Here is a 19449-nt window from a genome sequence, read left to right as displayed (position 1 = left end):
GGTGGGAAAATTTTATTTTTCCAAGGATTAGGTAACAGAGTGACATGGGAACATGGGAATATTTTTGCTAAATTAGAAAAAAAAAAATCTTGCCAGCAGTTGAAAAACATGCGTCTTGAGAAATAGAAAGAAGATAGCCCGGGTTATTTTCGATTCTAGACTAGTCTTAGTATTCTAGACGTTGTTATAGGACAAACATGCACATAATTTTATTTATAAAACTAATTTTCTTTATCTTTGAATGGTCTCATACATTTTAAGACTAAGACTCTTTTATTGATCATTATGGAGATTTGTTGTGATTACGAGGACTCTTTTCTCATATAAAGACAACACAACAGAAGCATAACAGACACACCATGAAGAGTACATTCCGTGATTACACACAGGCATCTTGGTCCTTTTCGTGTTTCATGATCAAAGGGTGGCGTTGATAAAGTCTGACCGAGAAAGGATCGAACGAGTTTTTGTAACGCTCTGTTCTTGTCTTGATTGACAGAAGTCGCCCACTTCGAGACGACTTCAAGTAGTTATGATGGAGCGGGTGGCTGTTGTCTTCCAAGATTTTTGCGATTTTTCTTAGACATTTCTGTTCAAAAAGTTCCTTTAAATATGGTAATGTTGTGCAGGTGATTTTTGATGCCCTTTTTATAATGTTTTCTAGGCATGTTAGTAGTTTTAGTACCGTCCATTTACGTTCGGCTTTATCCCTATTTTTTGTGTTCTGTATTCCTACCCTTCCTCCCCGCCCACTAAAACACACACATTGTATAAAGTTATTTATGATGAGCTTTCCGGAATGTCGAAATATAGTTATATGTCCCCCCCCCTTACCTCTTTCCTGTTTAGTGTACACTCTCCCCTGATATGTTCATAATTCAATGTCGTCTGCTCTAACATTAGCTGCAGAACTAATTTTAAAATCTAAAGAGCTCCTAAGAGACGTTGATTACATTTATTCAAGTGATGAATCTGATTGTGTGCATCTAAATAAAAGGGTTTTAATTTCAAGATATCTTTAAGTATTCAGTACAAATACAAGCGTGATAATTTAACACAAAAAATATTTTTATTTCATAATATATTTGTCTATAAATTTTACTTCAACAATTACTTAACGAATAACGGTAGTGAAATACATTTCAAACAATATCTAAGAGTTATATAGAATGTATGAATTTATTTAAAAAAACAACAACAAAAAAATCAAAGGTACATTATAAACGACCGAGAAACAGACCTGATCATTATAGAGTCGGAATAAGTTCAGAGATAGACTAGGTCGACATATGAATATACATAAGACATTGTAATGGTTTTTGTTGTGAAGGAATGTGCGTAAATTACAGAATAAAATAACATAAAAAGTTGCAAGAGAGTCAGCAATGACGAAAGAACTTCTGACAAATGTCTCTATGAATCACTGGTCACTCTAGCGACTTTGAAATGTTAAACCATAAATATTTAATTAGACAATATAACTCAGTAATCATTTACTTCCACTAACTCCATAGGAGTATAATCAATTATAACAACAACAAACATTGAAAGCTTCGCCTTAATCTTAAGATTAATCGCAATGGCGATGTCTTAGATTCCACAGATCATCTTAAGATTAACACAGACAGTAGAGGATGAGAAGTTTCATCGACTGGCGGATGTGTCGAGACATTATGTAAATGAATCAAATGGTTTTATGAGATAATGAGGCTTGGCTTCGAGTCCGAAGGTTAATGAGGAGTGCAGTATTTCCCTAGGCTACGCAGCCCCAGCTGTGACCTACATATTTTGTCACATCCAGGGCAATCATAACCATTGTCTGTGACATATGGCACAATATTGCGCCCATTTGTAAGTATTTAACTTTGTAGAGTGTTGGTGGCTGAGTGGTAGTGTAGATGGGGGTCTCGAGTTCGAATCCAAGCAAAGACTGGGAGTGTTTTTAATTTCGGGATTTTTAAGGCGCCATTAGTCTACCTAACTTTAATGGGTGACTGACGTACACTGGGAAGGTTAAGGCAGTTGGTTGTTGTGCTGGCCACATAACACCATCGTTAACTGTTAGGCGTAGACACAGATTTGCTTTACTTCATATGTCCCAGTAGATTGAAAGTTCTGAAATGGTTAACTTTTTTTTTTCAAAATCGTGTAAGCATATTTTTAATACTGTTTTTAAATCTAACCAATGCTAATTCGGTCATATCATTAGTGTCTCCCTATGGCTACGATTCACTAATAAACGCTTGCTATATAAAACTTTTCTGTTTCAGTATTGTTTATAGAGCTTTTAAATTTAATACCGCCATCTTGTATGCATCAGCCCATGTCAACAATGCTCAGGTCACATGATTAGGCCATAGACGTTAGTATTAAGAAATGAATGATACCTTAAAATCTTGTTCCTTGATTAACAAAGCGTAGTTAATGCCCTTAATAAAATCCAACAGACATATAAACTTGAAAAGACTACCCGGTATTTACAGAAACTATAAAATAATTTCATCATACAAACTACTAACTCATATACATCAGGTACATCTATCATATCGAGATGCATAACGACGTTTACATCAGAATATTACAGAATGGAAATATTTCTTATGTAAATAATGACTGGAATGTAGCAATTGTAAATATAAAAAAAATATTTTGTATGCATAGTTATCTACTCAAGGCAAATTTACTTTTATATATATATATATACATATATATACTTCTTCTTCATTGTTTGAATTGACAAATGAAATATAAAAACGTTTGAATGAGTGGAAATCGACAGGATCTTTTACAAAGTCGCAAAATATAAAATTGTTTAAAAAAATAAGACTATCTATTCTTTGGTGTTATTGTTACACACCAAATGTACGAAACAAGCCAAGCTACAAGAAAATGTACAGACTAATACAAAAATTTGAAATTGGAAAAAAACGAAAAAAAAAATTTTGACTCTATACAGACACATTCTAACGATAGTTCCCTGTTTTTTTTTTTTTTTTTTTTTTTTTATGTTTACAATGACAAATAAACAAGCAAATTAAAGAAAAAAAAACAACAATAACTATCTAGGGAGAACTCTACATATACAGCCATTATCTCTAAATATTGTAAGGTTTATCTCCTTTTTTCTATATCAAACACATTTTTTCTTAATTATTTATGTTTTGATAGGGACAATGAATAATGGTGTAAAGTTTCAACTTCATCTGACAATGGGAAGTGGGAGAAACAACGTGTTCAAAATTTGTACCAGACAGACAGACAGACAGACAGAGTTGATAGACGCTTTGGGTGAATTAATACGAACATGATCTTTACAGTGTTGCAATACGCATTAAAAAACTAGGTTTAAAATTAACGGAATAATCAAAAGTTTCACAAATAATACTAGACACTTCACATTTCGCAGTAGCAGAGAAATGTTATTGAAAGTTACATTTGTGGAAAAAAAAACAACATATAATTGGGGCCGGATTTAAGTAGGCAGAGGTCCCAGGCAGGATTTGTGCGTTTATTATGTGTATAAGGTTTTTTTTTTATCTTTGGAAAGTATAAATAAAATACATTTAATTATTATTAAAAATACAAATAAACAATTGCCATATTTGTGAAGAAAAAAATTCAAAATGCCTTTTTAATTTTTAGATCGATTTCCATGTCTTTTTATATAATTGCAATGCATTTTTTTAAAACTTATATTTTTAGTTTGTGGTTGGAACGAGACCAGTCGTCATAGAAGGCATGTCACAGGCCTGTACAACGTGACACCGAGCTATTGGTCTAAACTGCCCACAGGTTTGAATTCGCAGGTCTATGTTCAGGCCTACTATAGCAAGTGGTCTCGGTACTACCCCAGTCCGGCGGCTCAATCTGCATTGACCCCCACCTTGCGGATGTGTACATGATACATGCAAGCACTAATGTGCCCTCAATCACGCTAATAATAAATACACACATACTCTACTTACATATTTAATACACGCACATGCATAAATATAAAATCTTTGGGTTGGTTATAAACACTTTTTTTTTAAATCAGTGACTTAGACCACGAGACATATATTTCAATGACTGCACAGTCGGCTTTTCTGACGCCAATGACGGTCGATTAATCGGTTTGACCAGCTAGTCCAATAGATTTACTGCTAAGAATTTTACAGCGAGTGGTCATATAATCCAATTACTAGTACAGATAGGAGGTGTGGACGTTCGTTGATAGTGATTAGTGCCAGTTTTTTAACAGTCAACTTCATCGATGTTAATTGCACCATTCGAGAATCAAAACGATCTTCGGTTAAAGTGCACATTTGAGATGTCAAAGAGCTGGTTTGTCCTGTAGTTCTGTGTCCAGTTTGAGACTCCTCTTCTTTCTACATATCCCAACGTTGATACTGAAAGACATACAAATTTAAAAAATATGTTTATTTTTGGATATGAAACTTACAAGGTCTTAATCATAGTGTTCGTGTATAGATTTTTTAAAAAAATCAACCATGTAATTAATTTTTTAATGACTTAAACTTTAACCCAAATACATTGAAGGTCATTGGGTTATTTTTTGCGCTTTGGAGCGGTAAGGGGGGGGGGAGTAGAACACCGTTTAATTGTTGTCACATCTGATATCTCTCATTATTCAAAGATTTATCTCTCGTCATCTTAGCACATTTTCCACATTAAATAAAATGTATTAATTACAGCTAGATGATTAGATGATTAAATAATTGGTTGACTAGCGGCCCCCGAAAGGGGAAAAGAGGCTATTAGATTTGTGTAGTCTGTCTGTCCGTCCGTCGTCCCGTTTAGATTTCAGAAACTAGAAGAGAAAAATTAAAATTGGAAATCATGATATTCAAAGTTCTGATGCAACAGCTACTTTTTTTTAAAAAAAAGAGAACTATTTAATTTAAAAAATTAACTGTGTAATCGTATTTTAAAAAAATACACCACTTTTAAATGAAAAACTTCAGAGGAGGTAAGTTTTTTTTTAAAAAAGATCACAGACTTCTTCATTAATAAATCAAGCTTCATTCATAGATTCGCGCATTGGTTTAAAAAATGCATCTAAGGTCACAATGGAAAAGTATCAATGTATTATTATAAAAAATATTTTAAATTTATTAACTAACTCATGGCATAAAATACCGATTGAATTTATTTGTTTATTATTTTTAGTTTTCGATTTTTAAGTTATATGAACTTTGCTTTAGTTGTAAGTTTAAAAAACGAAATTATTTTATAGTGCGCAGTTTTGACATCTCCACATTTTAAGCTCGACAGTCTAAATAAAACTAAATAGGCCCAGATCTAGATATATTATATATTATAAATGTAATAATAATTTGAACAAAATTTTAATTATTAAGGCAATAACTTATCTTCTGACAGCTTAGGGGTGCAGATTTATTTATTATGCTAACAGTAGTATCACATTAAGAAGTGAATAAGATACGAACAGCATAGTAGGCCTACACCATTACCTGGTACCAAAAATGCCTTTACTGTTCCTGATCAAACATTGGCCTAGGTCTAGTAATTTTAAGATAAAACGTGTAAAATCATACGAATTCTAGTCTAGATCTAGATTCTACACCAATTAGATTCAATGTACTACAATCAGATGTTTGACCTAGAAGAACAACTTACCAAGACTTCCCTCCATCGACATCGTCTGGAGTCTGGGGCAGAGGTTTCCCCGCAGGTTCTGGTAACAGAAACGCCAAGGAGCCCGCTACAACAGACAGCGAACCAAAGACGATCAAGGGTAGAGGTTTGGATATAACCTGAAGGTCCAAGAAAATTGGGGCTAATATACCGCCGATCCTAGCTGACATCGAGGCTACGCCCATACCAATACTCCTGTAGATCATAAGACAATGAAGGAACCGGGTAGACATTTTTTAAAAATAAAAATATGATACAGATCCACAACTACAAGATTAATTTCAAATAAGTTAATAACTAACATCTTCATATTTTTAAATTTAATTACATTCTATTTAGACTTTCAGAAACAAATTATGTGCAAAGAAGAATTAAGGGAGATCATCTTAATCAAAACGTTCTTACAGTACAGTACCGATTGTGTACCTTTAATTTTTCTATGATTTCTAACAATTATTCTTAAAACTGGCTATTGGTTAATCCAGTGTTTTCCCAAACATTTTCCTACCGGGACACGTTCTCATGTTTACAGAACACTTGCTTACGTATCTAAATAGATTAACTCTTTCTCTCCTAACTGACGATACCAACGTTGATTCCACTAGAATGTGGTAAATAATTACGGAGAGAAAGAGTTAATTCATGTGGTGGCCTTATAGTTAATTATTCCAGTACTTCCTGGAACACTTATTTAGACCTCGAGGAACACTATGGTTCCGCGGAACACGATTTGAGAATCACTGGGCTAATCTAAACATTCCCCTTTATTAAACTAACCTGACAACTGTAGGAAACAGTTCAGCTGCCATTAAATAAATAATGGCATACGACGCTGTGATTCCAAACTTCCCAACCATTGCGAAGATAATTTTTACAGTGGCAGTATCTACAATATAGAATGTATTAATGTGCATTACAAAATAATATAAATATTGTTATGGAAATTATTTACTGTACCGGTTGTCGTTCTTATGTTTACGTGTGTCTGTAACTCGTCTGTAAGAATGTGTTCACGAGATGTTTGAGATGTGTGTGTGTTGTGTAGTCGTTCAGTGTATTCAGTGTATACTATACGGACATGGTTTTCGACTATATTGTGTTATTATGTTCATAACAGAAATGTTAGGCAATAAAATCTAGACTAATTATATGTTCGACTTTTAAAACATGTATAATAATTCTAGCCGAGTATGTCCCGCGGCCTGCGGGCCGGGTTTACCCGATTTGTAAAAGAGTTTCGCTCTTTAATAGAGATAAATTTAAGTATTTTATTTTTAGCAATTTAAAATGTACCGTACTAGGGTCTCCTCCAAGATTCAAGGAACATTTGTGCCACGTTTTTATCAAGATTGGTCAAACCGTTTTGGTTTCTATGCGGGACATACATACATACATACATATACTTACATACATACATACATACATACATATACATACATACATACATACATACATACATACAAACATACATACATTCATACATACATACATACATACATACATACATACATACATACATACATTCATACATACATACATACATACATACAAACATACATACGCCTTACATTCTGCTTTATATATTAGATTATATTTGCCAAAACAGAATTTGGATTTAGACCGTGAGCAATTAGTTAAGGAACGTTTCATTGATACGGAACATATAATGTCCCGCCGCTGAGGCAAGAGGAACTAAAGAGTACTCTAGACGCACCCCCTCCATTCTCCCACCCCTCTTTTTTTTCAGCCAGATACGAGGAGACGCCAATCGATTTCCTGCCTTCTGTATAGTAGAAAAGCATGAAATTGCAAGAAGATCAGGGCTTATCATAAGTGTAGCCGATGTTTAATTGCCCAAGGCCTTGAGCAGTCGCACAATTTTTACACCTGGCCTTATATTTAGATGTCCCCCCCTCCCTTTCGAAAAAAAAAAGTTCATGTTTGTATCCTGCGTTATACTTTGAGCGTCATGGTTCATTGTTTCAAGCAGGAATTTCCATATGTTTAGTACAACATAGATCAAGGCTACAAACTTACCGCTGTTGCTGGGTATACATTCGGATAGAATGCAAGCGATGCCTCCCATATACATGGAGATGATTAGTGGCCATCTGCGCCCAACTCTGTTCAGCAGAAGTATGCAAATAGCATAGGCGGGTATCTCAACAGCCCCAGCAATACAAAAATTTACATAAGGGCTGCCTAGAGGAAATAGAAAGGTTATATAGAACAGACAAATTATATGGAAAAGAAAAATTATTTGGAGTAAAGAGATTATATGGAAAAGAAAAATTATTTGGAGTAATTTTTATAACGATAAAGAAAAGTAAAGTTCCCCTATCAGACCTTGCGATCTATAGGGCAGATGATGTTAATGTCATCTGTTTCTTTGGCCAACGGTTAACGAGCAGGGTGTGATGTGTCAAGCACAACGACAAACCGCCTTTACTTTCCCCAACTAAAGTCAGGTACTCATTCGAGTTGGGTGGACTCAGGGGCGCCATACAAATCTCGAAATTCAAAATCCCAGTCTTCACCGAGATTCGAACCCAGGACCCAGGTTCGGAAGCCAAGCGCTTAACCACTCAGCCACCGCGCCCCCAAGAGATTGTATGGAAAAGAAAAATTATTTGGAGTAAAGAGATAATATGGAAAAGACGCTCGATGGCTGAGTAGAAATCCAGATGAAGACTGGGAATTTTGATTTCGGGAACCTAAGGGCGCCTCTGAGACCAGCCGGCTCTAATATTGAGACCTGACATTAGTTGGGAAAAAGAAAAGGCGGTGGGTCGTCGTGCTGGCCACATAACTTCCTCACTAATCGTGGGCCACAGAAACAGATTAGCTTTACGTCAACTGCCCCACATATATTGTCTGAAAGAAGAACTTCACTTTTTTATGAAAAAAAAACAACAAAAGAATATATAAACTAAATAGATGCTATGAAATAAAGAAAAGATTATCTGGAAAAGAGAGATAATATCGTATGTAATTTATCTTGATATCTTTTACCTCTGAGCTATTGCAATATGATTGTAATAAAGTTTTTATATGACAAATAATTGTTCTGTACGGTATAGGCTGTAAAACATTTCGCTGGCAAACTATCAAAATGTGGTCAACAGAAATGGTCAATTTCCTTTACTTCCCTGCTTAAATGTCATATGCTCTTAGAGATAAGGTGACTTATTAAGTCACACAAGATCTTCTTTTACTGGGACTTACATAGTTTGTTCAACCGGCATCTCTCGCCCGCATGGGTCACGTGTTATTGAATTGAAAAGTAGCGCCGCCTTCATTCTAAATTTCTTGATTTTTGTGAAGCATATCTTATCATTCACTATTATTTATTGAAGGGAGAAAACTGAGGCTGAATATTGTTGGGTTAAGAGCCTAGAGTTATATTTCGTTAAATTATAACAATTCGCCCTCACTGAGTAAGACAAACATATCATTTTCCGTTACAATTTTTAAAAAGCAAAACTTTATAAAAGTTTCTTCGAAAAAAAATAATAATATAAGGGGAACAACTGCAGATTTACCGGCATATTTCTCAATACTGTAAGAGCTTTTCTATATTAAACAAATTTAATTACCATTTGTTAATTAATTATTTGGTGTGTTTTTTTCATTCATGTTTTGACAATGTATAATTGTGCAAAATTAATATTAGCTTTGTAAAAAAGATTGCTGAACAGACAAAGGGGGCTAATTGTAATAAAAAAAATATCGAATTTTAAAACCAATTGTCTTGACTTTGTGAAGTATATATTACCGTTTACAATCTTATGGCTTTAAAAAGTTTCTTTGTTTCTTTTTTGTTCCTAAAGTGTTTTTGTATTTATTCTATAAAGTCCAGACGTTCTTTCAAGGCTAAAGACAATTACGTTCATGTGTCGGTGTAGTCGTGGTGAATGTTAGTTAGAGACTTAAACTCTATTAAGTCATTGGTTTTCCTGATTCAATCAAACTGTTCCATGCTCTAATGACACCAAAGAAGAAGGAGCATTTGTAGGGATTAGTTCTAGCATATGGAATAAGAAATGTGCCTTTAACTTTGTCTTTCTGGGTCCTTTATTAGTAATTTATTAGGTTGTGTTGTTATTAATAAGACCAGCAGCAATGTATGCAAGTAAGACCTGGACACTGACTAAGACATCTGAAAATTTACTTAATACTTGGGAAAGAAAATTCTTTTAAAAATCTATGGTGCCATACAGGATGAAACAGGGTGGTGGACAATCACTAACCATGAGATATATCAACTGTATGAAGACCCACCAATAGTGACCGAAATAAAAAAAAAGAACAGACTACGTCGGGCAGGTCACCTTGAAAGAATGTCAGATAAAAGAGGAGCGAAAATCGTATAAAGGCAAACCAAAAGGCAGGCGACCCAAAGGCAGACCCCGAATGCGATGGATTGATGATGTGGAAGCAGATCTGCAACAGCATGGGGTTAGGGCGTGGAGACGAGAGGCCCACAAGAGATCTGAATGGAAGGGTGTGTTGAAGCAGGCCAGAGCCCTCCATGGGCTGTAGCGCCACTAGGATGGATGGATGGATGTGTTGTTATTATGTTTAGTATATTTATTAAGTACCTGCCAGATTCTCGGTGTTAAGTGACAGTCCGTAGTAGACAAGAGAGTTGACTAGCCTGGAAGACAAAGACACTGTCATGTTATTTGTTATTCTGTTCTTTCTTACATAATAAAAGTTATGAAATGATAACAATTTTAATGACAGGAAGAAAGTTAAAAAGTATTGTTTTTATATACTGCCAAATCATCCATGATATAAAAAGTAAAGTAGGCTAAGACGTTGTGTCAAGTAATGTCAATCTGATATAAGACGCTTCGAATAAACCTCCATCCTAAAAAAATCATTCAGGATTGAATGGATGATAAGGACTGAGGCTTAAACCAAGCACCCTCTTGTCGATATACTCAAGCGCTTTACACATACTGAAGCCACCATCTATACCACATAATCGTTAAGACAACTATCAGTATTCGTATTATCATTGTAGATAACAGTAAGAGCGTTAGTCGTTAAGGTTTACCGTTCCAAATCTTGCGATCAATGGGAGAATTGGTTTCTATGGCCGACGAGGTTTACAATGACGTCATGTGGCCAGAACAACTATCAAGAACTTGAAGTTACCCTTTCAGACATTGTGGTCTATAGGGCAGATGATGTAAAGGTCATCTGTTTCTGTGACCCACGGCTAACGAGTGCGTCATGTGGCCAGCACAACGACCAACCGCCTTTACTTTCCCCCTACTACTGTCAGGTATCCATTAGAACTGGTATCACTCAGTTGCGCACAAAGATCCCGAAATTAAAAATCCCAGTCTTTACCAGGATTCGAACCCAGGGCCACCAGTTCGGAAGCCAAGCGCTTTACCGCTCAGCCATCGCGCCTCCACCAAGAACCTTTACTTCCCCGTAAAAGTTGGATGGACTCAGGGACGTCCTTAAAACATTGAGCTCAAATCGAAGTGTACTAGAGACCCATCGGTTCAGGCACCAAGCGTCTTACCACTCAGCCACCATGTTCCAAAGAGCAAACAATGGCTACAAATCCTACAAAATGTTGAGGATGTACGTACCAGTTAAACCAAATATTGAAAGAGAGCTTGGCCATTTTCCACGTGTTGACACAATCAATGAAGTAATAGTTCCGTGTGGAGGCTACTGCTGAATCTTCTTTTAGCGACTTGAAGATGTTCTTGTCTATCTCCACGCCGTTTTCTTTGGCAGCTCGGGTAATGACCTTCTCTGCTTCAACATCCTTACCATGTGAGAGAAGCCATCGTATGGACTCCGGTAAAAACCTACCCAGAAACAAATAATTCAAAACAAAACAAAAATTATTCAAACTAAACCATCGAAGCATGCCTGTCTTAGAAAATTAGAGTAGAGTAGAGTTTTCAAACTATTACATACGTAAGTATCTAGTCTTATCACCAATCTATCGAGTCTGCTAAAGGACACTAGATTATTGATAGTAAAACTGCAGAATCGAATTACACTAGCAAATAAAACTACATAATCGATTCTTACCACCAATACAGGCTAAAAAGAATGACAGGGAATGTGATGGCCATTTCAAGGTATCGCCACTCACGAATCAAGTAAGCCATGCCTGCAAGGGTCATAAAACCGATACTGTAGAAGCTCTGACTGACGAAGCCTGCAAACACCCTGTACCTCGGTCCCACCAGCTCTGTGGCTGCAAACATAAAAAATGCAAATACATCTTTTGACCTAACCTTTACGATTTTTGTTTTAGCCTTAATATTTAGTCGAGTTAAGTATAATCACAGCTACTGGAACGAGGTATAAGCTTGCACCCTATTTTCCGTAATAATTTAGACGAAATACACAAAACTTATCTACCCATAGCTTTTCTATTTAAAACAAAATTAATGAATTATGACTAATTCATGGTTGATTCGTGTTTTTTTTAATTGATTCACGTGTCACTATTGACAATAAATAATTAGCAAGGTTTCAACTTGGATCCGAGATAAGGAAATTGGAGGAAAAAACGTGTACAAGATTTTACCCTGACAGCCAGACGGACAGACAGACGGACTAAGTTATTATATGCTTTTAAATATTATGTATCCTGAATATTGTATCCATAGCATGGTACCGTTGATTAATATTCTGGTGAATGTAATACATTACTTTCCTTCAAAAGCAACCACACACTTATACTAATCAAAACCTTTATTTGAATATTTCTTTTAATGTTTTAATGCAATACAGTTAGGCCTATCTATCTATCTATCTATCTATCTATCTATCTATCTATCTATCTATCTATCTATCTATCTATCTTTCTAGGCTTATTTGTCCATTTTGTCATTCTGGAGTCTCTTTGTCTGTCTGTTTCTTTGTGTCTGTCAATTTTCTTACATAGAGTGTACGCCACAAGGAACGCCCCAGTATGAGCGGCGCCCTGGCAGAAGTACATCGGCAAGAAGACATACATATTAGGGGCGAAGGACGCCACTGTTCCAGCTATAAGAAGCAGCAGGCAGCCTAGAAAGAACATAGGCCTCCGACCAAATCTGAAAGGTTCAAGTCAAATTTACTATAACAAAACAAAATTCTCAGCATTAGATTTCACACAATGAAATAATGATTATTAGTAATGATAATTTAGGCCTATCTATCAAACTAGCTATTCAATGTTTGAAATGTAGTTGGAAATTTGTTTCATCTTAATCCACAGTATTATCCGAAAACTAATTCACATATCTTGCTATGCTTAAAGATAGTAACTATAATAAGCTATCTTGAATAACTTCCGTTTATACGATTTACTTAACTCGAGTGTTTGGCTTAAAATGCAGACTGTTACGGAAAGGTATTTTATATACATAGTGTAGTACACATTTACACAGACCCACATTTTTAGATACATACTTAAACACAAATACCTACATTATGGAAGTTCTAGGTTTACAGTGACGTATTAAAGCTTGTGAGTTTGTATAACTGACCTGTCCGACAGCTGGCCAAAAATAACAGCGCCAGACAATCTTCCAGCAAAGAAGACAGACTTCGAAGTTCGAATCCAGAATTTTTCTCCACACACCAATGAAAACTAATAATGGAAAAAAACAAATGATAAAATTTAATACGATCTGATTTTAATTTATTTGTTCAAACTGTGGTTTTAGCATAGAATGATTTTAAAACGAAGTTCATCCCATTACATCTGATGTAATCGTTTTCGAAAGTCGGTGTCATTATAATGAAATCTTAATATGACCTGGGTCTCATTAGTTGACCTATTTCTCTACTGGATATATAACACAAGAGTTCTAATACTTATTGTATAATTTAATTAGTAAATGTTTGGTTTAATTATTTAGGTAAGTAAATATTTAAGTCCTGCAAAAATGTGCAAGAACCATAACTCCCAGCTCCTATTGTTTCGTTAGTTGTCGTTTTATTAGGGTCCTTGTGGCTGAGTGGTAAAGCTAATGACTGCCGAATCGTGGGCGACCGAGTTCGAATTCCGTTGAAAACTATGAGTGTGAACGTTTGGGATTTTTAGGACACTTCTGAGTCCACTCAACTCTACTGGGGTACCTGGCACACATTTGGGAACTAAGGGCGGTTAGTCCTTCAGCTGTTCACGTGACATCCTTCGTTAGCCTGCAGCTATAGAAACATATTATCTTTACATCATCTGCCCCCATAGATCCCAAGGTCTACACCGGTCACCTTCACTTTATTCAACTATAGAAGATGACCACTAGAACATATAGTTAAAACAAAAAAATTACAAGTGGCTGTAGATGGATGTTTTGACCCCTATCTCTCTCGTGTCCTGCAAGTTGGGCACAGACGTACAAGGCCAGAAGCACGGACTTCCATTATTATATATAATATAAGTTAGTTCTTATTGATTTTCTAAATTTCTATTTGCAAATATATTTTTCAACTTGTTTATACAGGGGTTGGGGAAGACATTATTTTAGTTTAAGCTGTAAAAAAAAAAGAGAGAGCGAGAGAAAGAGAGAGGGATAGAGAAAGGGAGAAAGAGAGAGAGAGAGATAATACTTATTACCTCAGATGTTATTGTCTCCGCGTAATCCGCTTTAGAAAATTCGTATCCATCCTGGCAGGACACGACTCTCTTTGAGCTGTTTGCCATCGAATGCTCACTCAGGTTTCCTTTGTAGCCGCTTCTGTAGCCCGACAGCACCACCTCCAGATCATACTGGTAGCAGGAAGAGCCTTCCGGCAGAAACATCTTAAGCCTGTCTTCCGCAGTTACGTTCTCCAGCGGCGTGCCCGAGAGGTTGAACTCGGACGTTTTGCAGTGGAAAGCAGGGGCGGCCCCGATGAAGACCATGTTCAGAGCGTGCCAGGCGGATACAACAGAGAACATGCAGACCATGAAAAACCTGATCTTCTGGTAACGCCCGAATTCCCCTAACATTTTCATCAGTTCGTCGAAGTGCATTTTATTGCCCTTGTTAGCTTTAGTAATGAGACAAACGGTTATAATGTAGTGAAATACTATAGACAGATTATGTCAGTTTGATAAATGTTTGAAAATTGCTTGCTAAGTGATATACTGGAATGTAGCATATGATATCACAGCAAAATGAGCAGATCATTGGAGCAGATCGATGAAGATTAAATTTTTTGAACCAATTTACTTCTGTTAAAAAAAAATCATAAATGAAAGTTCAGTCCTCTTTTGAAATATTTATTAAAAAACAAAAAAACAACAACTGAGAAACTTTAAAGATGAAAATATTTAAATAAGATTTGACGTCGATAAAATTAAATTTTACTTGCTTATCCCCTCTTGGACCAAATAGTCTCTCAAAATTAGTTTTTCCTTTTATTATCCATACATTTTGTAGATGTATTTTTAAACTGAAAACATGTCATTAAGTTGTAAATCTCAATGGAGCTAGCTGATGATCATTTTTTTTACAACTACAGAAAGAGTTTGAACTAAAACCTCTACAGTTTATATTTAACATAGAACCGAAACAAGGCAAGTGGAAACAACAGATATAAACAGTACTTTCTCTGTCATGTACTATGTTCCATGATCATATATTTATTTAATCAGTGAATTTGTAGTAGATAATGTATTCGATTTTACTAGGACATAGTTGCATAGAGCTTCAAAACATGTCAAATTTTACCATGTTAATATATTAAAAATTAAAAGTTTGGTCTACTACTAAATCCATATTTCTATAGTGCACGCAGACTGGGTAAATCCGCTAGCTGAATGGTTGACACAGACCTATATATATTACATCTAGACTGGAAAACGGAAAAAAAAAAGTTATCCGCGATTGATCAACTCACAGTCCTATATATATATATAGATTGTTATGTATTAATAACAAAACAATGTATTCAAACAAATTCATGAAACAAAGTCATTTCCTGTTAGTTTCCATTGAGATAATGTTTCAAAAATCCTAGATCGAAATAATTCATGTCTATCGATTTTGATCATCTTATGTACATTTATATAGATTAATGACCTAGATCTTTCTAGATTATGTATCTAAAAATTGCAAAATAATAATTATGAGACGAGATTGCTCTTTTTTCGATGTTCAATTACTAGATCTAGATCTATATGTTACATAGTTTAGGGTTGGAAAAAAAAACGTTACTTCTTATAACTACTTTATAAAACAACGTCCTGTTTCAACTTAAAAAAAGAAATTACATTTTTTAGTGTTAAAAGATCTCCATGTCCAGTCTAGATATAATATATATATAAGTCTGTGGGTTGACACTTTTATAAAAATCAGTTATTTTAGATAAAAACTTCATTCTTTCTCGATTCTTTCTCTGCTTTTAGAGATTTATTGTGGTTTTAATTTAACAAACCTATACAAATGTACAAATGCTGTCTCTATCTAAATCTCGACCAAATATTTTCCAAGAGTTCTACAATGAATACAAATAACAGAAAAAATGAAATTGTAGAGATATAAGCAGGGACGTAGCTAGGAATTTGCCATCATTTGGGGGCCTGGAGGGCTTGAACTTTTGAGGGCCCTTGCATTTTGCGTAATATTTAATATTTAATGTAACAATGCGTATTTTGGGGCCCCTTTAAATAAGGGCCTAGGGGGTCATTTTCGAATTTTCTCCACTCCTTCCCCCACCCTAGCTACGCTACTGAATATAAGCCTAATTACGAGTATGACTGTGAGATCGGATTTTTCAATAGTTTTTCTAGCTTCTGATACCCAAATCTTACATGCAGAGATACAGAGGGCTGCCTGGTCGTGTGGTATGCGCGATGGACTGTCGTTCGGTCGTCTAAATGGTGCCGGCTCATACCCTGGCCGCTCCCACAGGGCCGGACTTAAGCCACTGCAACCTAGGCAGCCGCGGTGGACCTCGCTTTTTCATATGCCCCGCGATAATTTATTTATTGCCCTGCCTACTGGACATTGCACAATGTATCAAAGAGTCCTAGTAATCTCCTGAAATTATTAAAATCTCCTGAAAACTCATAAAAAATATTCTGAAAAATAGAGAAAATTATCATTTTGGGGTGCCAATCCTACGCGCGATAAAAAAAAAGGACATTGTCAGCTTTCATTTAATAATTTTTTTTGGTGCAAAAACGAATGTATATTCTAATACAAAATCTTAATTTTGACGTTATGTTTATCCATACCGGGGCGGTCCCTGAGCTCCCATACCCCGATGTCCTGCGGGAACATTTGTTTTTACCCCGCTCCGTCCTGGTTAATTAAGCGAATGTGTGCACTTTTTAATATTCCAGTAATGCTTTTAGAACTAGACTTAGAAGATGATGCGAAATATCGTCCTCAACATTAATTTACTATACTCACAATATAATAATGCCTTACTTTCGGAAATTCCCGAACGCCATAACCCTTTCAAGAACGCGATAACCCTTTCAAGAACTCGATAACCCTTTCAAGAACTCGATAACCCTTTTTAAGAACTCGATAATCCTTTTAAGAACGGGATACTCCTTTCAAGAACGCGACAGTCTTTTCAAAACCTATGTTTGATCTAGACCTAGACCTGATCTACTTACTTTTGTTTTCGTACATTAAAGGAGGTCTGGAAAGAGGCTGAAGGTTTTTAGTATCATATCAATTTGATAGAAGCGGAAGGTTATTTTAGACCTGGGGATTGACTGTTGATTGCTGAACAAACAAAACCCTCAGAAAAAAAAAGATGTAATCAACTAGTGAATATACAGCTGACAGTTTAAGTGCCAAAGTACATGCAAAACCTAAAAAAAATACTCTTCAAGGTGTAAAGTTAGATTTGACTATGTTTGACATTAGAGTCAACAAAGATGATTTTTGTAGTATTTATACTATTCCGAATCGACTACTGCAATGGCGCGCATGCGGGTTAACCCAATGACAATATCGCTAGACTGATGCGAAATCGCAATAGCTCTGGACCGGAAGTTATAGGCTAAGACACGAATCTGCTATAGCTCTCTTGAATAAATCTTATTAACTCGCTATGAGTATATAAAAGGTGGCCCCACTCCACATGGCTCTCATAAAAATACTCAGAAATGACACAAAGATAAAGTCAAATTCCTCGTTCCATGTGCTAGGACAAATTAGTACAAATACTCCTTCTTCCCTAGTGCTATTAGAGCATGGAATGAGTTGCCTGAGCCAGCCAGGAAAGCCAGTGTCTTGGCAGAATTTAAGTCATTGGTTAACATGCATGACTAGATGCATGACGCGGAGGAAGTAATCTTTTTTTTTTCTTTTTTTTTTAAGTCACGTCTGTATTTTATAAGATAAGATGAACTAAATGCTTTTAGTCGCGCCTCGATTTCTATTCCAAACAAAGTTTTGCGGTTCTTCTCAAGATACTGAACTTTTCAGTTTGGAAGTCACGCTCTACTGAGTTCAGATATCTTTACATGCTTCACTAGATAGAACATAAATATTTACTTATGAACAGTTTGATTTTTTAACTTGTATTTCTAGTGTGTCAAAAAAAAATAGAGCAGTGAGATTCATAACAAACGAATATTCACATTTGACTAGAGTAACACCTTTAGTAAAATCACTAAATTTAAAAAGCCTTCTGGAGAGAAGATTTAAAAGTAAAGAAGCAATTATTCATAAAACTCTGAACCATATTCTTCAAAATTAAAAACAATAACAAATAAAATAATAAGAAATACACAAAGATAAAGGTACTTTCCTAGATCCAAATGTTAGGACAAATTTGTACAAACGCTCCTTCTTCCCAAGTGCTAATAGAGCATGGAATGAGTTGCCTGAGCCAGCCAGGTAAACCAATGACTTGGCAGAATTTAAGTAATTTGTTAACATGCATGAATAGATGACCCGGGAACAAGCGTAGGACGTAATCATAACCCTTTCTGGAGTTACGTCTGTATTTTATAAGATAAGACAAGAAAAAAATAAAATATTACAATATCTATTAAAATATACTAACAAAGTCGATTAGGCTATTTTGTTAGTCTTCTTTCCGGAAATTCTAGAAATTATAATTAGATATTAAAGTCTACACATATTTCAACTTGTAAAAATCGCTACTCTGCCACCTACCATATTTTTCAAAAAAGCTCTACAGCAATATTTCTCAGAAAAAATAATATATACCTGTTTAGTTTTTATGCCAATGAAGAAATGTTGTTTTTTTAAATACACGAAATATTATGAAGTATGATGTTCAAATGGATACGAATCTCACTTTAAGTCCAGGCCTCTACGCCGCACGCGTGATATCTGATTACGTCCAAGGCGTGTCTCCTTGAACCGAGTCCATTCATTAGGCAAACGAGTTTTAAGCCCATGAAGATTTGGTCAACAGCCTCTCGATAAAACAAACTTTGGAAAAAATTAGTACTTTGGTTCCATTAACCAGAAGGTGGAAAGATATAAATACAAATGCAAGAACCATTTTGCGGGCGTGCCCTTTGGGAGGGGGGGTGGGGGGTAGATAAGAAGGGAGAGGTTAATCTTAATGATTATATTTAGTCAGGTCTCTCGTATTGACGAAGTATTGATTGACGTATCGATAAAGTATTGGGCGATCGGATTCCAGGTAAAGTTTGCACTATTATGGCTGCACTTTTAAAAAAAAAATGGCTTTATAAAGACAACATTACATTTTAAAAATTGTGATAGCTCTTTGATCGTTGGGGCAGATAACCGTGAATAGCTTCTAAACACCGAGTCCTGTGAATGTTACTTGAATCAAACACAAGCTTTCCCTCCTGATTGATAACAT

At 35.5% G+C, this 19449-nt stretch overlaps 1 protein-coding gene across 1 annotated transcript; it reads right to left on the bottom strand.

Moving 5' to 3' along the window:
- Positions 1-1047: 1047 nt before the first annotated feature.
- On the bottom strand, positions 1048-19062 carry LOC106057539 (organic cation transporter protein-like). The gene is made up of 12 exons (XM_056033246.1): positions 18819-19062; positions 17249-18586; positions 14252-14851; positions 13176-13279; positions 12586-12740; positions 11725-11893; positions 11271-11495; positions 10260-10315; positions 7696-7860; positions 6436-6544; positions 5641-5853; positions 1048-4388 (listed from the first exon to the last, which is right to left on the bottom strand). The coding sequence occupies exons 3-12, from the start codon at positions 14648-14650 to the stop codon at positions 4313-4315; spliced, it is 1671 nt and encodes a 556-aa protein (XP_055889221.1). The 5' UTR covers positions 14651-14851; positions 17249-18586; positions 18819-19062; the 3' UTR covers positions 1048-4312.
- Between the last annotated feature and the right edge of the window lie 387 nt (positions 19063-19449).

This window comes from Biomphalaria glabrata, chromosome 6, assembly GCF_947242115.1.
Source record: "Biomphalaria glabrata chromosome 6, xgBioGlab47.1, whole genome shotgun sequence".
NCBI lineage: Eukaryota > Metazoa > Mollusca > Gastropoda > Planorbidae > Biomphalaria > Biomphalaria glabrata.
The sequence above is the reverse complement of the archived record's forward strand: the minus strand, read 5'-3'. Positions and strand labels throughout refer to the sequence as shown.